The following is a 25,202-nucleotide window of genomic DNA, read 5'->3' as shown; positions in this document are numbered from 1 at the left end:
ACCTGATGGTGTGATTTTTTCATTAAGATTATATCACTTTTAGGGGGTGTTTTTCGCTTTTTTTCTGAAAATAAGAGAAATTTTTTCAGGCTCGTAACTTTTGATGGGTGTAATTAAACTTGATGAAATTTAAATTGAGACAAGTCGCTCTTACTATACAATTCGTTACCACGAACTGTTTGATTTGATCAAACAACATATCTGCTATTTTTTATTTATTTTTTTTTTAGACGTTACACCAATTTATTACGATCATTAACAAGCTTACAATATTTGGAACCACTTTTTTAATACTATACATTCATAAGGAAAAGAATGAAACTGAAGTCCATAACATATTAATCTATTAACGATATATACACATAAAGATATCCATTCTCCTAGGAAGCGCTTCAAAAAGAAAAGGAATTATTGGTAAAGTTGGCGAAAATTCATGGGGAATCACCTCCAGAGGTGGCAGCAATAATGATGATGATCAGCACCACAATAGCAATTACACCAATTATTAGCCACATCTTCATGTTTTTCCACCAGAATTTGTTTTTCATTTTTGCAGCTTGCTGTTTAAACTGTGATGCACCTTGTTGTAAAGCATCTGCACGGTCATCAAGCTCGGACAGTTTTTGGTCCCTTTCCAACACCTTCTCTACATTTGTCCTCATAATATCAACGACCTCATTTACTTGCGCCTGTGTCTGCTGTAACCGCCTCTGAGCTGCAATTTGCTGTGGCGTCCTTGGACCACCAACGATGGGCGCATCACCGCCAGCACCTTCTGGAGCCGGGCTGGTTGGTGAAATATCTGCTATTTTGTGTTCTTTGGGACCTTCCAAATTCTTATAGTCTCTTACTGAATCTTCCGGTAACATAATCCTCTATATAATGATTTCTTTTAACACTTCAGTTACTATGGGCTAAAGTTCGTTCTTTAATTTAAAAATAAAACTAATTTAAAAATTTTCAGGTATTTTTCTAGATTAAATTAAAGGATTAAAATTATTGCTCATACACCATAAATATTTTTGCAGTTTATAACCTTATTGATTTTGCACTGAAAACTATAATAAAATAAAAATTCATTTCTTCAATATTTACGTCACGTCACTCATTACGTCATATATGGTTATTCGTACACAATCAGTGTTAAATATTACGAAACGTCACTTATTACGTCATATATGGTTAATAGTAGACAATCGGTGCTAGAAATCGGACTTGCTTCAAAAATCCAATATGTTTCAAAAGATAAAGCATGAATAGACATAAAAAATGCAGGTTTTTTTGTGTAAAGAGAATCTATTTTTTGTTGTTTTTTTAAGTTTTCTGTTCAATTTAATAACTAAAACTTTTATTTCATCTCTCACTTCAAAGTTTTAATTTCTCCTGAACTTACAATAAAATTACATTACAAAACATTACAAGTCCTGAACTCGTAATGTTGCTTACAATATTTGGAAACACTTTTTTAATACTATGCATTCATAAGGAAAAGAATAAAACTGACGTCCATAACATATTAATCTAATAACGATATATACACATAAAGATATCCATTCTCCTAGGCAGCGCTTCAAAAAGAAATGGAATTATTGGTAAAGTTGGGGAAAATTCATGGGGAATCACCTCCAGAGGTGGCAGCAATAATGATGATGATCAGCACCACAATAGCAATTACACCGATTATTAGCCACATCTTCATGTTTTTCCACCAGAATTTGTTTTTCATTTTCGCAGCTTGCTGTTCAAACTGTGATGCACCTTTTTGTAAAGCATCTGCATGGTTGTCAAGCTCGGACAGTTTTTGGTCCCTTTCCAACACCTTCTCTGCATTTGTCCTCATAATATCGACAACCTCATCTACTTGCGCCTGTGTCTGCTAGTAGAGATGACCCTATTGATCGTGACAGCACACCATATATGGGCATAGACCCACGTGGTTTATGGACTTTGTCAGTGAGAATTTGAAAAACAGGAATTTTGTCACATTTACGGATGGTTTTATGGACTTTGTCAGTGAGAATGAAAAAACAGGAAGTTTGTCACATTTTTGTCTGTTTTCATGTATGGTTATGTGTGTTGATTATTTGATGGTTTTATGGTCTTTGTCAGTGAGAATGGAAAAACAGGAACTTTGTCACTTCCTTCTTGTTGTTGTTCAAGCCAAATAATGTGAGTTTCCATGGTAACAGTATTTGTTATTGTTGTTTTGAACACGCGATAGAGTCATAAGTGAGAACACGGGGTTAATGGGTTCAATGTTGTTGTTGATGTTTTGTGAACGCGATAGATTCATTAGGGAGAACAAGTGGATAATGGGATAAATGTTGTTGTTATTGTTTTGGGCACGCGATAGAGTCATAAGGGGGAACACGTGGTTAATGGGGTCAATGTTATTGTTGTTGTTTTGGGCACGCGATAGAGTCATTAGGGAGAACACGTGGTTAATGGGGTCAATGTTATTGTTGTTGTTTTGGGCACGCGATAGAGTCATAAGGGGGAACACGTGGTTAATGGGGTCAATGTTATTGTTGTTGTTTTGGACACGCTCTCAGCGAATGCCAAGGTCAATGTTGTTGTTGTTGTTCAAGCCAAATGTTATGAGTTCCCGGGAAACACATGTGCTATCAGTCATTAATCAAATTGTTTCCGGCACGAAGTTTATTAATGTCTGGAGTTACCAACAAGAATCGTTTCCGAGCAAATGTTTTGATCTTAGCGCGCGAAAAGGTTTCCAAATAATTTGAAATGTGCCAGCGCAGAGATACCAAACAAGAGGAACTCGCTGAAATTACGTTTAGGGATAATTTTGGCGAAACTGTTTTAGCCATTTTATGGAATTATTTCGGCGAAACAGTTAGAGACATTATAAAAGATGATTTTAGAAAAGGTTTTAGAAGAGAATTTAATGGTAAAATTCTGTGGTCGTTATAATACACAAGTTCCATTTGAACAGTGTTGTGAGGTCCTCTACCCCAACCCCAAAGGGTTCCCCCAACCCCAAAGGAAGCCCCCGGTACTCAAAGGTCCCCCAAGCTCCCAAAGGGCCCCCAGACCCCCAAAGCCCCCCCGGTCCCCAAAGTCCCCCGAACCCCCAAAAGCCCTCCCCCCGGTCCCCAAAGGGTTCCAATCCCCCTACCTCAACCCCGAAGGAAGCCCCCGGTACTCAAAGTCCCCCCAAGCACCCAAAGGGTCCCCAGACCCCCAAAGACTCCACGGACTCCCAAAGGCCCTTCCCCTGTCCCCAAAGGTCCACCACGGCTCCCAAAGGACCTTTCGGCGCTGAAGGGTCCCCCAGACCCCAAAAGGCCCTACCCGAGCCCCCAAAGGCCCTCCCCGGTCCCCAAAGATCCAGCAGACCCCCAAAGGCCCTCCACCAGTCCCCAAAGGTTCCCCGGACCCCCAAAGGCCCCCCCTAATCCTCAAAGGCCCCCAGGCTCCCAAAGGGCCCCCAGACCCCAAAAGGCCATACCCGAGCCCCCAAAGGCCTTCCCCCGTCCCCAAAGGTCCACCACACCCCCAAAGGCCCTCCCCCGGTCCCCAAAGGTCCCCCGGACCCCCAAAGGCCCTCACCCGGTCCCCAAAGGTCCCCCCGGGCTCCCAGGGCTCCCAAAGGACTAATCGGTGCTCAAGGGCCCCCTCAGACCCCCAAAGGCCCTCCCCAGGCTCCAAAGGCCCTCCCCCGGTCCCCAAAGGTCCCCTGGGCTCCCAAAAGACCACCCAAACCTCAAGGGCCCCCGAACCCCCAAACGCCCACCCCCGGCCCACCATAGAGTCCCCGCTCCATTTTTTAATACTTTTTTATAGCTTTATTATATCTTTTCTGAACAAGTTCCATTCATAATGTCATTCCTAAACCCATTTTCCAACCTCAAAGAGCCCCCTCCCCAATTCGTAAATACTTTCTTGAATTTTTTAACATGATATTTTTTTAACGATTTTACGTATCTTAAAATGACATGAAATATGCTTACGGCTCTACCAATCGTACTCTGTGCGTGTTCAAAGACACGATGTGGCTTTCTCACTGGTACTCTATGGCAGGTTATCGACACTAACTAGTTTATTGCATGCATTAAATCAGTATTTTTACGCAGTGGAAGGATAAACACACAACTCATATCTGTAAAAAAGTGAAGATGAATTATTCGACGAAAGTATGTACACATGAAAAAATCATCGTCATGTTGAATGCAGACAAGGAGAAATACCTGAACTATGAAACGAGTGCAAGTGGTAACACTATTGGAAATCTGTGCATGCTTTGTCATGACAGCGAGAAGTTAGATTTCTTTGGAGTACCCAAGAATTTCAATCGTGTAAATGGCATATATGCAAGAGTAACAATACCAGAGAAATTAGTGCTCAAAGAGACTGCAAACTTAAAAATAATTGTCGACGATCGGGGACAACTCGCTACGGCTTCTGGTAACACATTACCTGTTGATAAATCCTATCATCATCTTTCTGGTATCAGCATTTTAAAGAGAACAAGAAGAAGACAAGCATACTCCTGCACCAACATCATAAATCATATCTTGTCAATGTGTCAAAACTGCCATCTATGTAAAAATAATGTGACAATAGACAAGGAAATCGCAGGCAGAATAAAAAGGACATTAGCAGACAATATCATCAATGAATATAAAGACGAATTGACGGAAAGTGACGCGCAAGTGTACTAATAATGTGTAATAATGTATTTAACGTATTTTTATATTAATATTCTACATGTCATTATTTCATTAAAAATATTTTATGCATTATTTTGTTAAGTGTTCATTATTTTTAGGGTTTGGCAGAACGTTAAACGTTCAGAATATCTATTGAAAAGGTCAGAGATGAAAGAAAAAGAATTTTTAGAGATAGGGATACTACTAGAAGACTCAATTTTCTCAATGAAGTGAAGAAAAGTTCAAGTTCTCTTCTGAACTTTACCAAAGAACACACTTCAATTCTAATTTCTCCAGAGAAAACTAAATTTTCCACTTTAGTTCAGATCTGTCTCGAAGAGATGAAAAATTTAAAACACTGTTCCAAATTTTCTCAACGAAGTCAAGGAAAGTTCAAGTTCTCTTCGGAATTTTACCAAAGAACACGCTACAATTCTAATTTCTCCAGAGAAAACTAAAATCTACCACTTCAGTTCTTTATTTCACAAAGAGATAAATAAATTTAAAGTTCAATTCTAATTTTTCGGTTTGAAGATAGGAAAAGCAATACCATACTTGTGAATATTTTCATGGAAGATAAAAAGTTATAGTTCAATTTTAAATTTTCTTAACGAAGTCAAGGAAAGTTCAAGTTCTCTTCGGAATTTTCCCAAAGAACACGCTACAATTCTAATTTCTCCAGAGAAAACTAAAATCTACCACTTGATTTCTTCATTTCACAAAGACATAAAGAAATTTAAAGTTCAATTTTAATTTTTCGATTGGAAGATAGAAAAAGTAATACTATACTTGTGAATATTTTCATTGAAGATAAAAAGTTCTAGTTAAATTTAAAATTTTCTCAACGAAGTCAAGGAAAGTTCAAGTTCTCTACTAAATTTTACCATAGAACACAATTCCATTCTAATTTCTCAGAGAAAACAAAAATCTTCCACTTCAGTTCTTTATTTCACAAAGACATAAAGAAATTTAATGTTCAATTCTAATTTTTCAGTGGAAGATAGAAAAATTAATACCGTACTTGTGAAATATTTTCACGGAAGATAAAAAGCTCTAGTTCATTTTAAAATTTTCTCAACGAAGTGAAGTAGAGTTCAAGATCTCTTCGGAGTATTATCAGAGAACAAGAGTAAATAATCCTGTCTAAAGCGGAAGCAAAGCTATACAACTAAGAGTTTTTATTTCACGAAGAGACAAATACATTTAATATTATTTTCTAATTTTTCGCTGGTACAATAGGAAATGCCATTACCCACCTTTGAATATTTTTATGGACTTGGATAAGCTCTTGCTTAATTAAAAATTTTCTAAACGAAGTCAAGGAAAGTTCAAGTTCTCTTCGGAATTTTCCCAAAGAACACGCTACAATTCTAATTTCTCCAGAGAAAACTAAAATCTACCACTTGATTTCTTTATTTCACAAAGACATAAAGAAATTTAAAGTTCAATTTTAATTTTTCGATTGGAAGATAGAAAAAGTAATATACTTGTGAATATTTTCATGGAAGATAAAAAGTTCTAGTTGAATTTAAAATTTTCTCAATGAAGTTAAGGAGAGTTCAAGTTCTCTTCTGAATTTTACAAAAGAACACACTACAATTCTAATTTCTCAGAGAAAACAAAAATCTTCCACTTCAGTTCTTTATTTCACAAAGACATAAAGAAATTTAAAGTTCAATTCTAATTTTTCAGTTGAAGATAGAATAATTAATACCATACTTGTGAAATATTTTCATGGAAGATAAAAAGTTCTAGTTCAATTTAAAATTTTCTCAACGAAGTGAAGGAAAGTTCAAGTTCTCTACTGAATTTTATCAAAGAACACACTTCAATTCTAATTTCGCCAAAGAAAACAAAAATCTTCCACTTCAGTTCTTTATTTCACAAAGACATAAAGAAATTTAATGTTCAATTTTAATTTTTCGGCGGAAGATATAAAAATTAAGAACTTACTTGTTAATATTTTCATCGAAGATAAAAAGTTCTAGTTAACTTTAAAATTTTCACTAAGAAGTGAAGAAAAATTAAAGTTCCCTTCTTAAATTTACTAAAGAACAAACTTCAATTCTAATTTAGCCAAAGAAAATACAAATATTCCACTTCAGTTCTATATTTCACAAAGACATAAAGAAATTTAAAAGTTCAATTCTAAATTTTTCGGTTGGAAGATAGAAAAAGCAATACCATACTTGTGAAATATTTTCATGGAAGATAAAAAGTTCTAGTTCAATTTAAAATTTTCTCAACAAAGTTAAGGAGAGTTCAAGTTCTCTTCTGAATTTTACCAAAGAACACGCTTAAATTCTAATTTCTCAGAGAAAACATAAATCTTCCACTTCAGTTCTTTATTTCACAAAGACATAAAGAAATTTAAAGTTCAATTCTAATTTTTCGGTGGAAGATAGAAAAAGTAATACCATACTTGTGAATATTTTCATGTAAGATTAAAATTTCTATTTCATTTTAAAATTTTCTTAATAAAGTCAAGGAAAGTTCAAGTTCTCTTCTGAATTTTACTATAGAACACAATTCAATTCTAATTTCAACAGAGAAAACATAAGTATTCCACGTAAGTTCTTTATTTCACAAACACATAAAGAAATTTAAAGTTCAATTCTAAATTTTTCGCTGGAAGATGGAAAAGCAATACCACACTTGTGAATATTTTCACGGAAAATAAAAAGTTCTAGTTCAATTTTAAATTTTCTTAACGAAGTGAAGAAAAGTTCAAGTTCTCTTCTGAACTTTACAAAGAACACACCCAATTTAAAATTTTCTCAATGAAGTGAAGAAAAGTTCAAGTTCTCTTCTGAACTTTACCAAAGAACACACTTCAATTCTAATTTCTCCAGAGAAGACTAAATTTTCCACTTTAGTTCAGATCTGTCTCGAAGAGATGAAAAATTTAAAACACTGTTCCAAATTTTCTCAACGAAGTCAAGGAAAGTTCAAGTTCTCTTCGGAATTTTACCAAAGAACACACTTCAATTCTAATTTCTCCAGAGAAAACTAAAATCTTCCACTTCAGTTCTTTATTTCACAAGGACATAAAGAAATTTAAAGTTTAATTCTAATTTTTCGGTTGGAAGATAGAAAAAGTAATACTATACTTGTGAATATTTTCATTGAAGATAAAAAGTTCTAGTTCAATTTAAAATTTTCTTAACGAAGTGAAGAAAAATTCAAGTTCTCTTCTGAATTTTACCAAAGAACACACCCAATTTAAAATTTTCTCAATGAAGTGAAGAAAAGTTCAAGTTCTCTTCTGAACTTTACCAAAGAACACACTTCAATTCTAATTTCTCCAAAGAAAACAAAAATCTTCCACTTGATTTCTTTATTTCACAAAGACATAAAAAAATTTAAAGTTCAATTTTAATTTTTCGGTGGAAGATAGAAAAATTAATACCATACTTGTGAATATTTTCCCGGAAGATAAAAAGTTCTAGTTCAATTTAAAATTTTCTTAACGAAGTGAAGAAGAATTCAAGTTCTCTTCTGAATTTTACTAAAGAAAACACTTCAATTATAATTTCACCAAAGAAAATAAAAATCTTCCACTTTATTTCTTTATTTCACAAAGACATAAAGAAATTTAAAGTTCAATTCTAAATTTTTCGATGGAAGATAGAAAAAGCAATACCAAACTTGTGAATATTTTCACGGAAAATAAAAAGTTCTAGTTCAATTTTAAATTTTCTCAACGAAGTGAAGAAAAGTTCAAGTTCTCTACTGAATTTTACCAAAGAACATAATACAATTCTAATTTCTCCAGAGAAAACTAAATTTTCCACTTTAGTTCAGATCTGTCTCGAAGAGATGAAAAATTTTAAACACTGTTCAAAATTTTACACAGAAGATAAAAAATTTCAAGGTCTCTTCTGGATTTTACCAAAGATCACAAGTCAATTATAATTTCCCCAGAGAAAACAAAAATCTTCCACTTAAATTCTATATTTCACAAAGGCATAAAGAAAGTTAAAGTTACATTCTAAATTTTTCAGGGAGAGATAGAAAAATTAATACAATACTTGTGAATATTTTCACAGAAGATAAATACAATACATTTAAATATTTTCACGTACGATAAGGAGCTCTAGTTCAATTTTAAATTCTCTCAATCAAGTCAATGAAAGTCTAAGGTCTAGTAGGAATAGTAACAAAGCCCAAGATAATATTCCCGTGCCCTACGGGACAACAAACCTCTAACTTCACACTTCTATATTTAATAATTGCGATAGTATATGATAAGCAATTGTCGACATTTTCTTAAGATGAGGTGATGAGCAATTCAATACTTGCGAAAACTTTAAAAGAGGATAAATAACATACAGGTAAATATTTACAAGAAATATAAAAAGTTCTAGTTCAATTTAAAATTTTATCAACGAAGTGAAGAAATGTTCAAGTTCTCTTCTGACATTTCTTAAAGAAGTGAAAAAAGTTAGCCCAATTCTGAATTTTAACAATGAAAATGAAAAAAGCTACCACTTCAGTTCTTAATTTCTCAATGACATAAAACGTACGTGCGCGTACGTAGGCTAACCAAGCCTAACCTAACTTAACCTAACTTAATCTAATCTAACTTAATCTAACCTAACCTAACCTAATCATAAACCTAACTTTTTGCCGGTCTCTCACCTAACCTAAGCTAACCTAAGTGACGCGTACGTGGGCTAACCTAACCTAACTTAACCTAACCTAATCTAACCTAACTTAATCTAGCCTAACCTAACCTAACCATACTCGCCGCAAAAGGTTAGGTTAACTTATCATGAGAGCTCATGACAAGTTAATCTAACCTAACTTAAACATGTAGAAATGTTTCTATTTATTTATTAATATTTATTTATTCCTAACCGAACCTATTGTTTTGGAGGTTAGATGAACGAGTTTGAACGATTGTCTTTAATAATAGAACGAGTCCCTCATTTTTAATTTAAAAATTTGAGGGGTAAATCCATAAGACAAAGCGGGTAAAATTTAATTTAAAATTAGAATAGGACTTTAAATTTTTCATCTCTTTGAGAAAAAACCTGAACTGAAATGGAACCTTTTTATTTTCTTGGAAAAATTAGAAGAGAACTTTGAATGTTTTATGTCATTGAGAAATTAAGAACAGAAGTGGGAGCTTTTTCATTTTCATTGGTAAAATTCAGAATTGGGCTAACTTTTTTCACTTCTTTAAGAAAAGTCAGAAGAGAACTTGAGTATTTCTTAACTTTATTAAGAAAATTTAAAATTGAACTAGAACTTTTTATCTTTCGGAAAAATATTAACATGTATGGTATTTATCCTCTGTGAAAATAATCGCAAGTATGAATTTACTTTTTCTATCTTCAAACGAAAAATTAGAATTGAACTTTATATTTCTTTATGTCTTTGTGAAATAAAGAACTGAAGTGGAAGATTTTTGTTTTCTCTGGAGAAATTAGAATTTTAGCGTGTTCTTTGGTAAAATTCAGTAGAGAACTTGAACTTTCCTTGACTTCGTTGACAAAATTTTAAATTGAACTAGAACTTTTTATCTTCCGGGAAAATATTCAAATGTATTGTATTTATCTTCAGTGAAAATATTCACAAGTATGGTATTAATTTTTCTATCTCTCACCGAAAAATTTAGAATGGAACTTTAAATTTCTTTATGCCTTTTGTGAAATATAGAACTGAAGTGGAAGATTTTTGTTTTCTCTGGAGAAATTAGAATTGAATTGTGTTCTTTGGTAAAATCCGAAGAGAACTTGAACTTTTTTATCTTCTGTGAAAAATTTGGAACAGTGTTTTAAATTTTTCATCTCTTCGAGACAGATCTGAACTAAAGTGGAAAATTTAGTTTTCTCTGGAGAAATTAGAATTGTATTATGTTCTTTGGTAAAATTCAGTAGAGAACTTGAACTTTTCTTCACTTCATTAAGAAAATTTTAAATTGAACTAGAACTTTTTATCTTCCGTGAAAATATTCACAAGTGTGGTATTGCTTTTTCTATCTTCCATCGAAAAATTTAGAATTGAACTTTAAATTTCTTTATGTCTTTGTGAAATAAAGAAATAAAGTGGAAGATTTTTATTTTCTTTGGTGAAATTATAATTGAAGTGTTTTCTTTGGTAAAATTCAGAAGAGAACTTGAATTCTTCTTCACTTCGTTAAGAAAATTTTAAATTGAACTAGAACTTTTTATCTTCCGGGAAAATATTCACAAGTATGGTATTAATTTTTCTATCTTCCACCGAAAAATTAAAATTGAACTTTAAATTTTTTTATGTCTTTGTGAAATAAAGAAATTAAGTGGAAGATGTAGTTTTCTTTGGATAAATTAGAATTGAAGTGTTTTCTTTGTTATAGCTTAGTAGATAACTTGAACTTTTCTTCACTTCATTGAGAAAATTTTAAATTGGGTGGGTTCTTTGGTAAAATTCAGAAGATAACTTGAATTTTTATTTACTTCGTTAAGAAAATTTTAAATTGAACTAGAACTTTTTATCTTCAATGAAAATATTCACAAGTATAGCATTACTTTTTCTATCTTCCAATCGAAAAATTAGAATTGAACTTTAAATTTCTTTATGTCTTTGTGAAATAAAGAACTGAAGTGGAAGATTTTAGTTTTCTCTGGTGAAATTAGAATTGAATTTTGTTCTTTGGTAAAATTCAGAAGAGAACTTGAACTTTCCTTGACTTCGTTGAGAAAATTTGGAACAGTATTTTAAATTTTTCATCTCTTCGAGACAGATCTGAACTAAAGTGTAAAATTTTAGTCTTCTCTGGAGAAATTAGAATTGAAGCGTGTTCTTTGGTAAAGTTCAGAAGAGAACTTGAACTTTTTTTCACTTCATTGAGAAAATTTTAAATTGGGTGTGTTCTTTGGTAAAGTTCAGATGAGAACTTGAATTTTTCTTCACTTCATTGAGTAAATTTAAAATTGAACTAGAACTTTTTATTTTCCGTGTAAATATTCACAAGTGTGGTATTGCTTTTCCATCTTCCAGCGAAAAATTTAGAATTGAACTTTAAATTTCTTTATGTCTTTGTGAAATATAGAACTTAAGTGGAAGATTTTTGTTTTCTTTGGCAAAATTAGAATTGAAGTGTGTTCTTTGGTAAAATTCAGAAGAGAACTTGAACTCTTTTTCACTTCGTTGAGAAAATTTAAAATTGAACTAGAACTTTTTATCTTCCATGAAAATATTCACAAGTATGGTATTAATTTTTCTATCTTCCACCGAAAAATTAGAATTGAACTTTAAATTTCTTTATGTCTTTGTGAAATAAAGAACTGAAGTGGAAGATTTTTGTTTTCTCTGAGAAATTAGAATTTAAGCGTGTTCTTTGGTAAAATTCAGTAGAGAACTTGAACTTTCCTTGACTTTGTTGAGAAAATTATAAATTGAGCTAGAACTTTTTATCTTCCGTGAAAATATTTCATTTGTATGGTATTGCTTTTTCTGTCTTCCAACCGAAAAATTTAGAATTGAACTTTAAATTTGTTTATGTATTTGTGAAATATAGAACTGAAGTGGAATATTTTTGTTTTCTCTGTCGAAATTAGAAATGAATTTTGTTCTTTGTTAAAATTCAGAAGAGAACTTGAATTTTCCTTGACTTTATTGAGAAAATTTTAAATTGAACTAGAACTTTTTATCTTCCATGAAAATATTCACAAGTATGGTATTAATTTTTCTATCTTCCACCGAAAAATTAGAATTGAACATTAAATTTCTTTATGTCTTTGTGAAATAAAGAACTGAAGTGGAAGATTTTTGTTTTCTTGGGCGAAATTAGAATTGAAGTGTGTTCTTTGGTAAAATTCAGTAGAGAACTTGAACTTTCCTTCACTTCGTTGAGAAAATTTTAAATTGAACTAGAACTTTTTATCTTCCATGAAAATATTTCACAACTATGGTATTAATTATTCTATCTTCCACTGAAAAATTAGAATTGAACTTTAAATTTCTTTATGTCTTTGTGAAATAAAGAACTGAAGTGGAAGATTTTTGTTTTCTCCGAGAAATTAGAATTGAAGTGTGTTCTTTGATAAAATTCAGAAGAGAACTTGAATTTTCCTTGACTTTGTTGAGAAAATTTTAAATTGAACTAGAACTTTTTATCTTCCATGAAAATATTCACAAGTATGGTATTACTTTTTCTATCTTCCAACCGAAAAATTAAAATTGAACTTTAAATTTCTTTATGTCTTTGTGATATAAAGAAATCAAGTGGTAGATTTTAGTTTTCTCTGGAGAAATTAGAATTGTAGCGTGTTCTTTGGGAAAATTCCGAAGAGAACTTGAACTTTCCTTGACTTCGTTAAGAAAATTTTAAATTGAACTAGAACTTTTTATCTTCCATTAAAATATTCACAAGTATAGTATTACTTTTTCTATCTTCAAACCGAAAAATTATAATAGAGATTTAAATTTCTTTATCTCTTTGTGAAATAAAGAAATGAAGTGATAGATTTTTGCTTTCGCTGGCGAAATTAGAATTTAAGTGTGTTCTTTGATAAAATTCCGAAGAGAACTTGAACTCTCCTACACTTCGTTGAGAAAATTTTAAAATGAACTAGAGCTTTTTATCTTCCATGAAAATATTTCACAACTATGGTATTAATTATTCTATCTTCCACCGAAAAATTAGAATTGAACTTTAAATTTCTTTATGTCTTTGTGAAATAAAGAACTGAAGTGGAAGATTTTTGTTTTCTCTGAGAAATTAGAATTGAAGTTTGTTCTGTGGTTAAATTCGGAAGAGAACTTGAATTCTCCTTAACTTCATTGAGAAAATTTTAAATTGAACTAGAACTTTTTATCTTCCATGAAAATATTCACAAGTATGGTATTACTTTTTCTATCTTCCAACCGAAAAATTAAAATAGAACTTTAAATTTCTTTATGTCTTTGTGAAATAAAGAAATCAAGTGGTAGGTTTTAGTTTTCTCTGGAGAAATTAGAATTGTAGCGTGTTCTTTGGGAAAATTCCGAAGGGAACTTGAACTTTCCTTGACTTCGTTAAGAAAATTTAAAATTGAACTATAACTTTTTATCTTCCATGAAAATATTCACAAGTATAGTATTACTTTTTCTATCTTCAAACCGAAAAATTAGAATTTAACTTTAAATTTCTTTATGTCTTTGTGAAATAAAGAACTGAAGTGGTAGATTTTAGTTTTCTCTGGAGAAATTAGAATTGTAGCGTGTTCTTTGGTAAAATTCCGAAGAGAACTTGAACTTTCCTTGACTTCGTTGAGAAAATTTGGAACAGTGTTTTAAATTTTTCATCTCTTCGAGACAGATCTGAACTAAAGTGGAAAATTTAGTCTTCTCTGGAGAAATTAGAATTGAAGTGTGTTCTTTGATAAAGTTCAGAAGAGAACTTGAACTTTTCTTCACTTCATTGAGAAAATTGAGTCTGCTAGTAGTATCCCTATCTCTAAAAATTCTTTTTCTTTCATCTCTGACCTTTTCAATAGATATTCTGAACGTTTAACGTTCTGCCAAACCCTAAAAATAATGAACACTTAACAAAATAATGCATAAAATATTTTTAATGAAATAATGACATGTAGAATATTAATATAAAAATACGTTAAATACATTATTACACATTATTAGTACACTTGCGCTTCACTTTCCGTCAATTCATCTTTATATTCATTGATGATATTGTCTGCTAATGTCCTTTTTATTCTGCCTGCGATTTCATTGTCTCTTGTCAAATTATTTTTACATAGATGGCAGTTTTGACACAATGACAAGATATAATTTATGATGTTGGTGCAGGAGTATGCTTGTCTTCTTTTTGTTCTCTTTAAAATGCTAATACCAGAAAGATGATTATAGGATTTATCAACAGGTAATGTGTTACCAGAAGCCGTAGCAAGGAGTTGTCCCCGATCATCGACAATTATTTTTAAGTTTGCATTCTCTTTGAGCACTAATTTCTCTGGTAATGTTACTCTTGCATATCCGCCGTTTGCACGATTGAAATTCTTGGGTACTCCAAAGAAATCTAACTTCTCGCTGTCATGACAACGCATGCATACATTTCCAATAGTGTTACCACTTGCACTCGTTTCATAGTTCAGGTATTTCTCCTTGTCTGCATTCAACACGACGATGATTTTTTCATGTGTACATACTTTCGTCGAATAATTCATCTTCACTTTTTTACAGATATGAGTTGTGTGTTTATCCTTCCACTGCGTAAAAATACTGATTTAATGCATGCAATAAACTAGGTAGTGTCGATAACCTGCCATAGAGTACCAGTGAGAAAGCCATATCGTGTCTATGAACAAGCACAGAGTACGATTGGTAGAGCCGTAAGCATATTTCATGTCATTTTAAGAGACGTAAAAAGGTTTAAAAAATACCATTTTAAAAGATTCAATAACGTATTTATAAATTGGGGGGGGGACTCTTTAAGGTTGTAAAATGGGTTTAGGAATGACATTACGAATTGAACTTGTTCAGAAGATCTATTTTAACGCAATAAAAAAGTATTAAAAAATGGAGCGGGGGCTCTATGGGGGGCCGTGGGAGGGTGTTGGGGGGTTCGGGGGCCCGTGAGGATTGGGTGGTCTTTTGGGAGCCCAGGGGACCGTTGGGGACCGGGGGAGGGCCTTTGGAGCCTGGGGAGGGCCTTTGGGGGTCTGAGGGGGCCCTTGAGCACCGAGTGGTCCTTTGGGAGCCCTGGGAGCCCGGGGGGACCTTTGGGAACCGGGTGAAGGCCTTTGGGGGTCCGGGGGAGGGCCTTTGGGGGTGTGGTGGCCCTTTGGGGACCGGGGAGGGCCTTTGGGGGCTCGGGTATGGCCTTTTGGGGTCTGGGGGCCCTTTGGGAGCCTGGGGGCCTTTGAGGATTAGGGGGGGGTCCTTTGGGGGTCCGGGGAACCTTTGGGGACTGGTGGAGGGCCTTTGGGGGTGTGGTGGACCTTTGGGGACCGGGTATGGCCTTTGGGGGCTCGGTGAGGGCCTTTGGGGGTCTGGGGGACCCTTCAGCGCCGAATGGTCCTTTGGGAGCCCTGGTGAACCTTTGGGGACAGGGGAAGGGCCTTTGGGAGTCCGTGGAGTCTTTGGGGGTCGGGGGACCCTTTGGGTGCTTGGGGGGACTTTGAGTACCGGGGGCTTCCTTTGGGGTTGAGGTAGGGGGATTGGAACCTTTTGGGGACCGGTGGGGAGGGCTTTTGGGGGTTCGGGGGACTTTGGGGACCGGGGGGGCCTTTGGGGTCTGGGGGCCCTTTGGGAGCTTGGGGGACCTTTGAGTACCGGGGGCTTCCTTCGGGTTGGGGTAGGGGGATTGGAACCCTTTGGGGTTGGGGTAGAGGACCTCACAACACTGTTCAAATGGAACTTGTGTATTATAACGACCACAGAGTTTCACCATTAAATTCTCTTCTAAAACCTGTTCTAAAATCATCTTTTAAAATGTCTCTAACTGTTTCGCCGAAATAATTCCATAAAATGGCTAAAACGGTTTCGCCAAAATTATCCCTAAACGTAATTTCAGCGAGTTCCTCTTGTTTGGTATCTCTGCGCTGGCGCATTTCAAATTATTTGGAAACCTTTTCGCGCGCTAAGATCAAAACATTTGCTCGGAAACGATTCTTGTTGGTAACTCCAGACATTAATAAACTTCGCGCCGGAGACAATTTGATTAATGACTGATAGCACATGTGTTTCCCGGAAACTCATAACATTTGGCTTGAACAACAACAACGGCATTAACCTTGGCATGCGCTGAGAGCGTGTCCAAAACAACAACAATAACATTGACCCCATTAACCGCGTGTTCCCCCTTATGACTCTATCGTGTGCTCAAAACAATAACAATAACATTGACCCCATTAACCACGTGTTCTCCCTAATGACTCTATCGCGTGCCCAAAACAACAACAACAACATTGACCCCATTAACCACGTGTTCCCTCTAATGACACGATTGCATTATCAAAACAACAACAACCACATTTAACCCATGAACCACGTGTTCTCTCAAATAAGTCAATCACGTGCCCAAAACAACAACAATAGAAATGATATCATTCAAAATATGTTCTCATTTATGAATCTATAGCGTGTTCAAAACAACAACAAGAAATACTGTTACCATGGAAACTCACAACATTTGGCTTGAACAACAACAAGAAGGAAGTGACAAAGTTCCTGTTTTTCCATTCTCACTGACAAAGACCATAAAACCATCAAATAATCAACACACATAACCATCCATGAAAACAGACATAAATGTGACAAACTTCCTGTTTTTTCATTCTCACTGACAAAGTCCATAAAACCATCCATAAATGTGACAAAATTCCTGTTTTTCAAATTCTCACTGACAAAGTCCATAAACCACGTGGTTCTATGCCCATATATGGTGTGCTGTCACGATCAATAGGGTCATCTCTACTTCTGCTGTGACCGCCTCTGAGCTGCAATTTGCTGTGGCGTCATTGGACCACACTCTTACTGAATCTTCCGGTAACTTTTCAATTTTAAGTATGAGTCTTACTACTTATGAACAAAAAAATTTCAACTCTGGCCATGGCCATAATTTAAAATTTTCTGGAATTATTCTAGTTTCAATTGCCAAGTCAGATTTTCTGTTGAAACCCTAAATAAAACTACTCATTTCATTCAACTTTATCTATGCTTTTTATAATGTTAATAATTATATGTTGATCTTTTTGTGCAAGATGATGTTTATAACATTTGCTACTCTAGTGTAATACAAAAACGTTGTTTTTGTAAAAAGTTGATTTTATTCAATGAATTATTTTGTTAATTACGAATAGTTTTTAAATGCATGCATTTCCTTTAAAATTATCCATTAAACATCTCTTAATGATATTTCAGTTCCCTGCTAGCTGAGGAAAAAGAACAGAAAAATAATTTCGATGCAGAATATCATGGTTTCAGCCACTTTTCTTATTTTTCAAGCCAATAGATTTTTTGTAAATCAAGGCAAGGGATGGTAATTCTCCTTTATAGGGGTTTCAGACAAAGTGGGTATAATAGAGTGCTTTTTGTTTCGATCTGTCGCTATTTCTATTGGTTCGAGGCCATTTTACTATTAACTATTGGACGTGATCATCTCTTATTAGGTTACTAGCTACCGCTGCAACCCTGATATCTATGTGTAAATGTATCAGTATTCCTTTCTATATTTAAATGCACTAGTGTTCAGTTCCATATGTAAATGCATTTTATATAATATACTTTGTGTTTCTATCTGACCCCATTTTAGGGATTCTGGGTTTTTTTTTACTATTGGCCCTGTTTGTCTTTTAGTAGGTTGCCGCTACTGAAACAAACCACGACGTTCCAGTTTTCAGCTTAAATGTGTTATTTCATAAACTAATCAACCTCTTTTGTATTTTTTACGCTACAAAAAAAACAAAATAAAAAAGATCCAACATTTCCTTAACTTTTCTGAATTTTTTCGCTTAAATATTTCACCCAAAGTACTCCACTTTAACAACCCAAGTAATAAATTTACTGCAACTAATGGTCCAAAATACGTAGATTACCAGTCACGATCTTATTCTCTAGTAAAGTACAAGATGGAATATCAATTCTTTTACCGTGATTGGCAATAATAATTACCGTTCCTTTCAATGAAACATTATGGCCAAATGTGACATCCCCAGACACCGTCAAATGATCTAATTCAAGAATATCGGGGATTGTCTCAAAACGGCGTAAGAAATCGGCCACCTTTGCAAATTGATTGTCTCCCAGCTTAATGAATGGGGTTGATGAGAAACTTCTGAGAGGATTCATCTTGAGACTTCCATTTTTTATAAGATACAAATTGCTCTTCAGAAGCAAAAGATCTTGTGTCTTCTTCACAGGCAAGAAACGGGAACGAGGTACATTTAAACCAATGCCATTGTCAAACGATTTCATAGCAGCACCAACAGCTGTCTCTAGCTGTAAAACATTAACACCATTTTTAAGTGTTTTTGGGTTAACGATCACTTCCATATCCAAGGTGTTTTCATCGATAGCTCGTTTAATGGCATCCAGCCGAATCCACAGGTTATTCGTATTGAATATCTTGAATGTTTTAATTGATTTAAATTCATCAACATGCTGCTTTGGCACCTGAGCAATCTCAAGCAAACGGAGCTTCCCTTCATACTGAATGAGTGTGCCACCCTTAACGTCTGCCCGTGTTTTATCAGTAACCTCTATTAGAAACTCGACAGGAGATCTATTTTGAGCATTGATCAACATTTTAAGAATATTGAGATCCACCGTAGCACCAAGGTTGTCAATATTTGATATGAAACAGTATTCGTATCCTTCGCTAAGAAAACGGTTAAGTAATCCCGAATGGGCAAATGAGGCATAGAAATCACCATGGCCAGGTGGGTACCAAGCTTCTTGGTCATCTTCAATTGAGTAATTCCTGGCAATAGGTGAATGAGATTCTCTGTGAATCCTTGGATAGCAAGATTGGTTGAAGGTTTCAATCGGTATATCCAAATTTCTATATTTTTGAAGGACCTTTTTTGTGTCTTCATCCGTGTTGAACGAGTTCATAAGCACTAATGGAACATTGGAACTGTACTTATTGTTTAAATACTTAATTTGTTGAACAGTCAAATCCAAAAAAGTCAAACCCTTCCGGACTGCAATGACAGATTTTGGACCTTGACAGCCCATGGACGTTCCCAGACCTCCGTTCAACTTCACAACAACTAACTTCTTAAGCATATCTGCTATTTGGTGTTCTTTGGGAGCTTCCAAATTCTTATAGTCTCTTACTGAATCTTCCGGTAACTTTTCAATTTTTTCCCATTGAAATTTTGCTCCATCGTCTTCTAAAAATTTTGAATACAGTTTTTTAAAACTATCAAGTTCCTTCTCGCTTTGCTCTTTATATTGTGGTTGTGCGGTCTGAAGCAACCCGTCCAAATCTTTCACTAGCTGCGATTTAGCATCCCTTTTTGTGCAAGATTGAAAATCGGAAACATCCGATATTGCACCTTGTTGTAAAGCATCTGCACGGTTGTCAAGCTCGGACAGTTTTTGGTCCCTTTCCAACACCTTCTCTACATTTGTCCTCATAATATCAACGACCTCATCTACTTGCGCCTGTGTCTGCTGTAACCGCCTCTGAGCTGCAATTTGCTGTGGCGTCCTTGGACCACCAACGATGGGCGCATCACCGCAAGCACCTTCTGGAGCAGGGCTGGTTGGTGAAATATCTTCTATTTGGTGTTCTTTGGGACCTTCCAAATTCTTATAGTCTCTTACTGAATCTTCCGGTAACATAATCCTCTATATAATGATTTCTTTTAACACTTCAGTTACTATGGGCTAAAGTTCGTTCTTTAATTTAAAAATAAAACTAATTTAAAAATTTTCAGGTATTTTTCTAGTTTAAATTAAAGGATTAAAATTATTGCTCATACACCATAAATATTTTTGCAGTTTATAACCTTATTGATTTTGCACTGAAAACTATAATAAAATAAAAATTCATTTCTTCAATATTTACGTCACGTCACTCATTACGTCATATATGGTTATTCGTACACAATCAGTGTTAAATATTACGAAACGTCACGTATTACGTCATATATGGTTATTAGTAGACAATCGGTGCTAGAAATCGGACTTGCTTCAAAAATCCAATATGTTTCAAAAGATAAAGCATGAAAAGACATAAAAATGTAGGTTTTTTTGTGTAAAGAGAATCTATTTTTTGTTGTTTTTTTAAGTTTTCTGTTCAATTTAATAACTAAAACTTTTATTTCATCTCTCACTTCAAAGTTTTAATTTCTCCTGAACTTAGATTAAAATTACATTACAAAACATTACAAGTCCTGAAATCGTAATGTTGCTTACAATATTTGGAACCACTTTTTTAATACTATGCATTCATAAGGAAAAGAATAAAACTGACGTCCATAACATATTAATCTAATAGCGATATATACACATAAAGATATCCATTCTCCTAGGCAGCGCTTCAAAAAGAAATGGAATTATTGGTAAAGTTGGGGAAAATTCATGGGGAATCACCTCCAGAGGTGTTAGCAATAATGATGATGATCAGCACCACAATAGAAATTACACCAATTATTAGCCACATCTTCATGTTTTTCCACCAGAATTTGTTTTTCATTTTCGCAGCTTGCTGTTCAAACTGTGATGCACCTTGTTGTAAAGCATCTGCACGGTTGTCAAGCTCGGACAGTTTTTGGTCCCTTTCCAACACCTTCTCTGCATTTGTCCTCATAATATCGACGACCTCATCTACTTGCGCCTGTGTCTGCTGTGACCGCCTCTGAGCTGCAATTTGCTGTGGCGTCCTTGGACCACACTCTTACTGAATCTTCCGGTAACTTTTCTATTTTAAGTATGAGTCTTACTACTTATGAACAAAAAAATTTCAACTCTGGCCATGGCCATAATTTAAAATTTTCTGGAATTATTCTAGTTTCAATTGCCAAGTCAGATTTTCTGTTAAAACCCTAAATAAAACTACTCATTTCATTCAACTTTATCTATGCTTTTTATAATGTTAATAATTATATGTTGATCTTTTTGTGCAAGATGATGTTTATGACATTTGCTACTCTAGCGTAATACAAAAACGTTGTTTTTGTAAAAAGTTGATTTTATTCTATGAATTATTTTGTTAATTACAAATAGTTTTTAAATGCATGCATTTCCTTTAAAATTATCCATTAAACATCTCTCAATGATATTTCAGTTCCCTGCTAGCTGAGGAAAAAGAACAGAAAAATAATTTCGATGCAGAATATCATGGTTTCAGCCACTTTTCTTATTTTTCAAGCCAATAGATTTTTTGTAAATCAAGGCAAGGGATGGTAATTCTCCTTTATAGGGGTTTGAGACAAAGTGGGTATAATAGAGTACTTTTTTGTTTCGATCTGTCGCTAGTTCTATTGGTTCGAGGCTATTTTACTATTAACTATTGGACGTGATCATCTCTTACTAGGTTACTAGCTACCGCTGCAACCCTGATATCTATGTGTAAATGTATCAGTATTACTTTCTATATTTAAATGCACTAGTGTTCAGTTCTATATGTAAATGCATTTTATATAATATACTTTGTTTTTCTATCTGACCCCATTTTAGGGATTCTGGTTTTTTTTTTACTATTGGCTTTGTTTGTCCTTTATTAGGTTGCCGCTACTGAAACAAACCACGACGTTCCAGTTTTCAGCTTAAATGTGTTATTTCATAAACTAATCAATCTCTTTTGTATTTTTTACGCTACAAGAAAAACAAAATAAAAAAGATCCAACATTTCCTTAACTTTTCTGAAATTTTTAGCTTAAATATTTCATCCAAAGTACTCCACTTTAACAACCCAAGTAATAAATTTACTGCTACTAATGGTCCAAAATACGTAGATTACCAGTCACGATCTTATTCTCTAGTAAAGTTCAAGATGGAATATCAATTCTTTTACCGTGATTGGCAATAATAATTACTGTTCCTTTCAATGAAACATTATGGCCAAATGTGACATCCCCAGACACCGTCAAATGATCTAATTCAAGAATATTGGGGATTGTCTCAAAACGGCGTAAGAAATCGGACACCTTTGCAAATTTATTATCTCCCAGCATAATGAATGGGGTTGATGAGAAACCTCTGAGAGGAAAATCCAGTATGTTTCAAAAGATGAAGCATGAAAAGACATAAAAAATGCAGGTTTTTTTGTGTAAAGTGATTCTATTTTTTGTTGTTTTTTTAAGTTTTCTGTTCAATTTAATAACTAAAACTTTTATTTCATCTCTCACTTCAAAGTTTTAATTTCTCTTGAACTTACAATAAAATTACATTACAAAACATTACAAGCCCTGAACTCGTAATGTTGCTTACAATATTTGGAACCACTTTTTTAATACTATACATTCATAAGGAAAAGAATGAAACTGACGTCCATAACATATTAATCTAATAACGATATATACACATAAAGATATCCATTCTCCTAGGCAGCACTTCAAAAAGAAATGGAATTATTGGTAAAGTTGGGGAAAATTAATGGGGAATCACCTCCAGAGGTGGCAGCAATAATGATGATGATCAGCACCACAATAGCAATTACACCAATTATTAGCCACATCTTCATGTTTTTCCACCAGAATTTGTTTTTCATTTTCTTAGCTTGTTGTTCAAACTGTGATGCACCTTGTTGTAAAGCATCTGCAGGGTCGTCAAGCTCGGACAGTTTTTGGTCCCTTTCCAACACCTTCTCTGCATTTGTCCTCATAATATCGACGACCTCATCTACTTGCGCCTGTGTCTGCTGTGACCGCCTCTGAGCTGCAATTTGCTGTGGCGTCCTTGGACCACACTCTTACTGAATCTTCCGGTAACTTTTCAATTTTAAGTATGAGTCTTACTACTTATGAACAAAAAATTTCAACTCTGGCCATGGCCATAATTTAAAATTTTCTGGAATTATTCTAGTTTCAATTGCCAAGTCAGATTTTCTGTTAAAACCCTAAATAAAACTACTCATTTCATTCAACTTTATCTATGCTTTTTATAATGTTAATAATTATATGTTGATCCTTTTGTGCAAGATTATGTTTATAACATTTGCTACTCTAGTGTAATACAAAAACGTTGTTTTTGCAAAAAGTTGATTTTATTCTATGAATTAATTTGTTAATTACAAATAGTTTTTAAATGCATGCATTTCCTTTAAAATTATCCATTAAACATCTCTCAATGATATTTCAGTTCCCTGCTAGCTGAGGAAAAAGAACAGAAAAATACTTTCGATGCAGAATACCATGGTTTCATCCACTTTTCTTATTTTTCAAGCCAATAGATTTTTGTAAATCAAGGCAAGGGATGGTAATTCTCCTTTATAGGGGTTTCTTAAATCTTCTTTAAGAAAAGAACTTGTTCTGAAATGCCCTTTGAAAAGTATTGCTTGGTGTTAGAACATTCAAAAAGCTGTAAAGTAGAGTTGTGGGTGAAAAGGATGGGTACTTCAATTTGTAAAATGGGTTTAGGACGGTCTCTAAGAAAAGAACTTGTTCTGAAATGCCAATTGAAAAGTATTGCTTGGTGTTGGAGCATTCAAAAAGGCAGTATAGTAAAGTTGTGGGTGAAAAGGATGGGTACTTCAACTTGTAAAATGAGTTTAGGAAGGACATTACGTAAAGAACCTGTTCTGAAATGCCTTTGAAAAGTATTGCTTGATGTTGGGGTATGCAAAAAGTCATAAAGTAAAGTTATGGGTGAAAAGGATGGGTACTTCAACTTGTAAAATTGGTTTAGAAAGGACATTAAGAAAAGAACTTGTTCTGAAATGCCTTTGAAAAGTATTGCTTGATGTTGGGGGGGGGGGGTGCAAAAAGTCGTAAAGTAAAGTTATGGGTGAAAAGGATGGGTACTTCAATTTGTAAAATGGGTTTAGGAGGGATATTAAGAAAGGAACTTGTTCTGAAATGCCTTTGAAAAGTACTGCTTGGTTTTGGGGCATTCAAAAAGCTGTAAAGTAAAGTTTTGGGTGATAAGGATGGGTACTTCAACTTGTAAAATGGGTTTAGGAATGACATTATGAAAGGAACTTGTTCTGAAAATATATAATAAAGCCTTTTGAAATGTGGGAGGCCCTTCTGTGTCTCAAGTGCACAAAAAAGTATTAAAAAAATGGGGCGGGGGCTCTTTGGGGACCCAGGGGACCTTTGGGGGTCCGGGGGGCCCTTGGGGGCAGAGTGGTCCTTTGGGAGCCCGGGGGAGCTTTGGGGACCGGGGGGCTTCCTTGGGGGTTGGGGTAGGGGCATCGGGGCCCTTTGGGGTTGGGGTAGAGGACCTCACAACACTGTTCAAATACAACTTGTGTATTATAGCGACCACAGAGTTTCACCCTCAAATCCCCTTCTAAATCCTCTTCTAAAATCCTCTTTTAAAATGTCTCTTACTGTTTCGCCGAAATAATTCCCTAAAATGTCTAAAACAGTTGCGCCCAAATAACCCCTATACGTAATTTCTGCGTGTTCCGTTTGTTTTTGGCATCCATGCGCTGTCACATTTGAATTTTCTAGGAAACCTTTTCCCGCGTTAATCTCTTCATCTGTAAGATCAAACATTCGCCCGGAGATAATTCCCCTTTCGTGACAAATCAATAAACCTTGACATCACCTGTCAGACATTAATAAACTTCGCCCGGAAACAATTCTCCTGGTCGAACTCCAAAGACATTAATCAACCTTGACGTCATCTGTCAGACATTAATAAACTTCGCCCGGAAACAATTCTCCTGGACGAACTCCAATTTCTCGGAAACGTTTCTCCCTGGGGATTCCATGCCCATTTATGGTGCCCCCGCCGGACTGACAGCACAGGTATTCTCCCTAGAGACTCTATGCCCATATATGGTGTAGGGTCCACGAGTACTAGGGTCCTCTCTACTCTTAATTTAGGTGACATTTTTCGAATGGAAGGGCTGAGCTGGATACACGGACATTATAGAGAGCTAATTATGGGTTCATTTATGAATTAATTTTCATAATTAATTGC

The 25,202-nt window shown here is 34.6% G+C and overlaps 1 protein-coding gene and 3 pseudogenes across 1 annotated transcript; all 4 read right to left on the bottom strand.

Annotated features, from left to right (window-relative positions):
• Positions 1–225: 225 nt before the first annotated feature.
• Positions 226–869, bottom strand: LOC148942985 (vesicle-associated membrane protein 3 pseudogene; annotated as a pseudogene).
• A 600-nt stretch (positions 870–1,469) lies between these two features.
• On the bottom strand, positions 1,470–19,949 carry LOC148942983 (vesicle-associated membrane protein 1 pseudogene; annotated as a pseudogene).
• On the bottom strand, positions 18,171–19,403 carry LOC148942984 (UTP--glucose-1-phosphate uridylyltransferase-like). Its single transcript, XM_089102577.1, has one exon. The coding sequence runs from the start codon at positions 19,386–19,388 to the stop codon at positions 18,171–18,173; it is 1,218 nt and encodes a 405-aa protein (XP_088958703.1). The 5' UTR covers positions 19,389–19,403.
• Positions 19,950–20,600: 651 nt separating the features above from the next.
• Positions 20,601–22,935, bottom strand: LOC148942982 (neuronal synaptobrevin pseudogene; annotated as a pseudogene).
• Positions 22,936–25,202: the final 2,267 nt, after the last annotated feature.

Source organism: Artemia sp. Qi Xiang Cuo, chromosome 16, assembly GCF_049724085.1.
Source record: "Artemia sp. Qi Xiang Cuo chromosome 16, ASM4972408v1, whole genome shotgun sequence".
Lineage (NCBI taxonomy): Eukaryota > Metazoa > Arthropoda > Branchiopoda > Anostraca > Artemiidae > Artemia > Artemia sp. Qi Xiang Cuo.
This window is presented reverse-complemented; position numbering and strand designations above follow the sequence as displayed.

Excerpts from the sequence above, each read along its gene's own strand:
- LOC148942984 (XM_089102577.1), bottom strand. The coding sequence starts at position 19,388 with ATGCTTAAGAAGTTAGTTGTTGTGAAGTTGAACGGAGGTCTGGGAACG.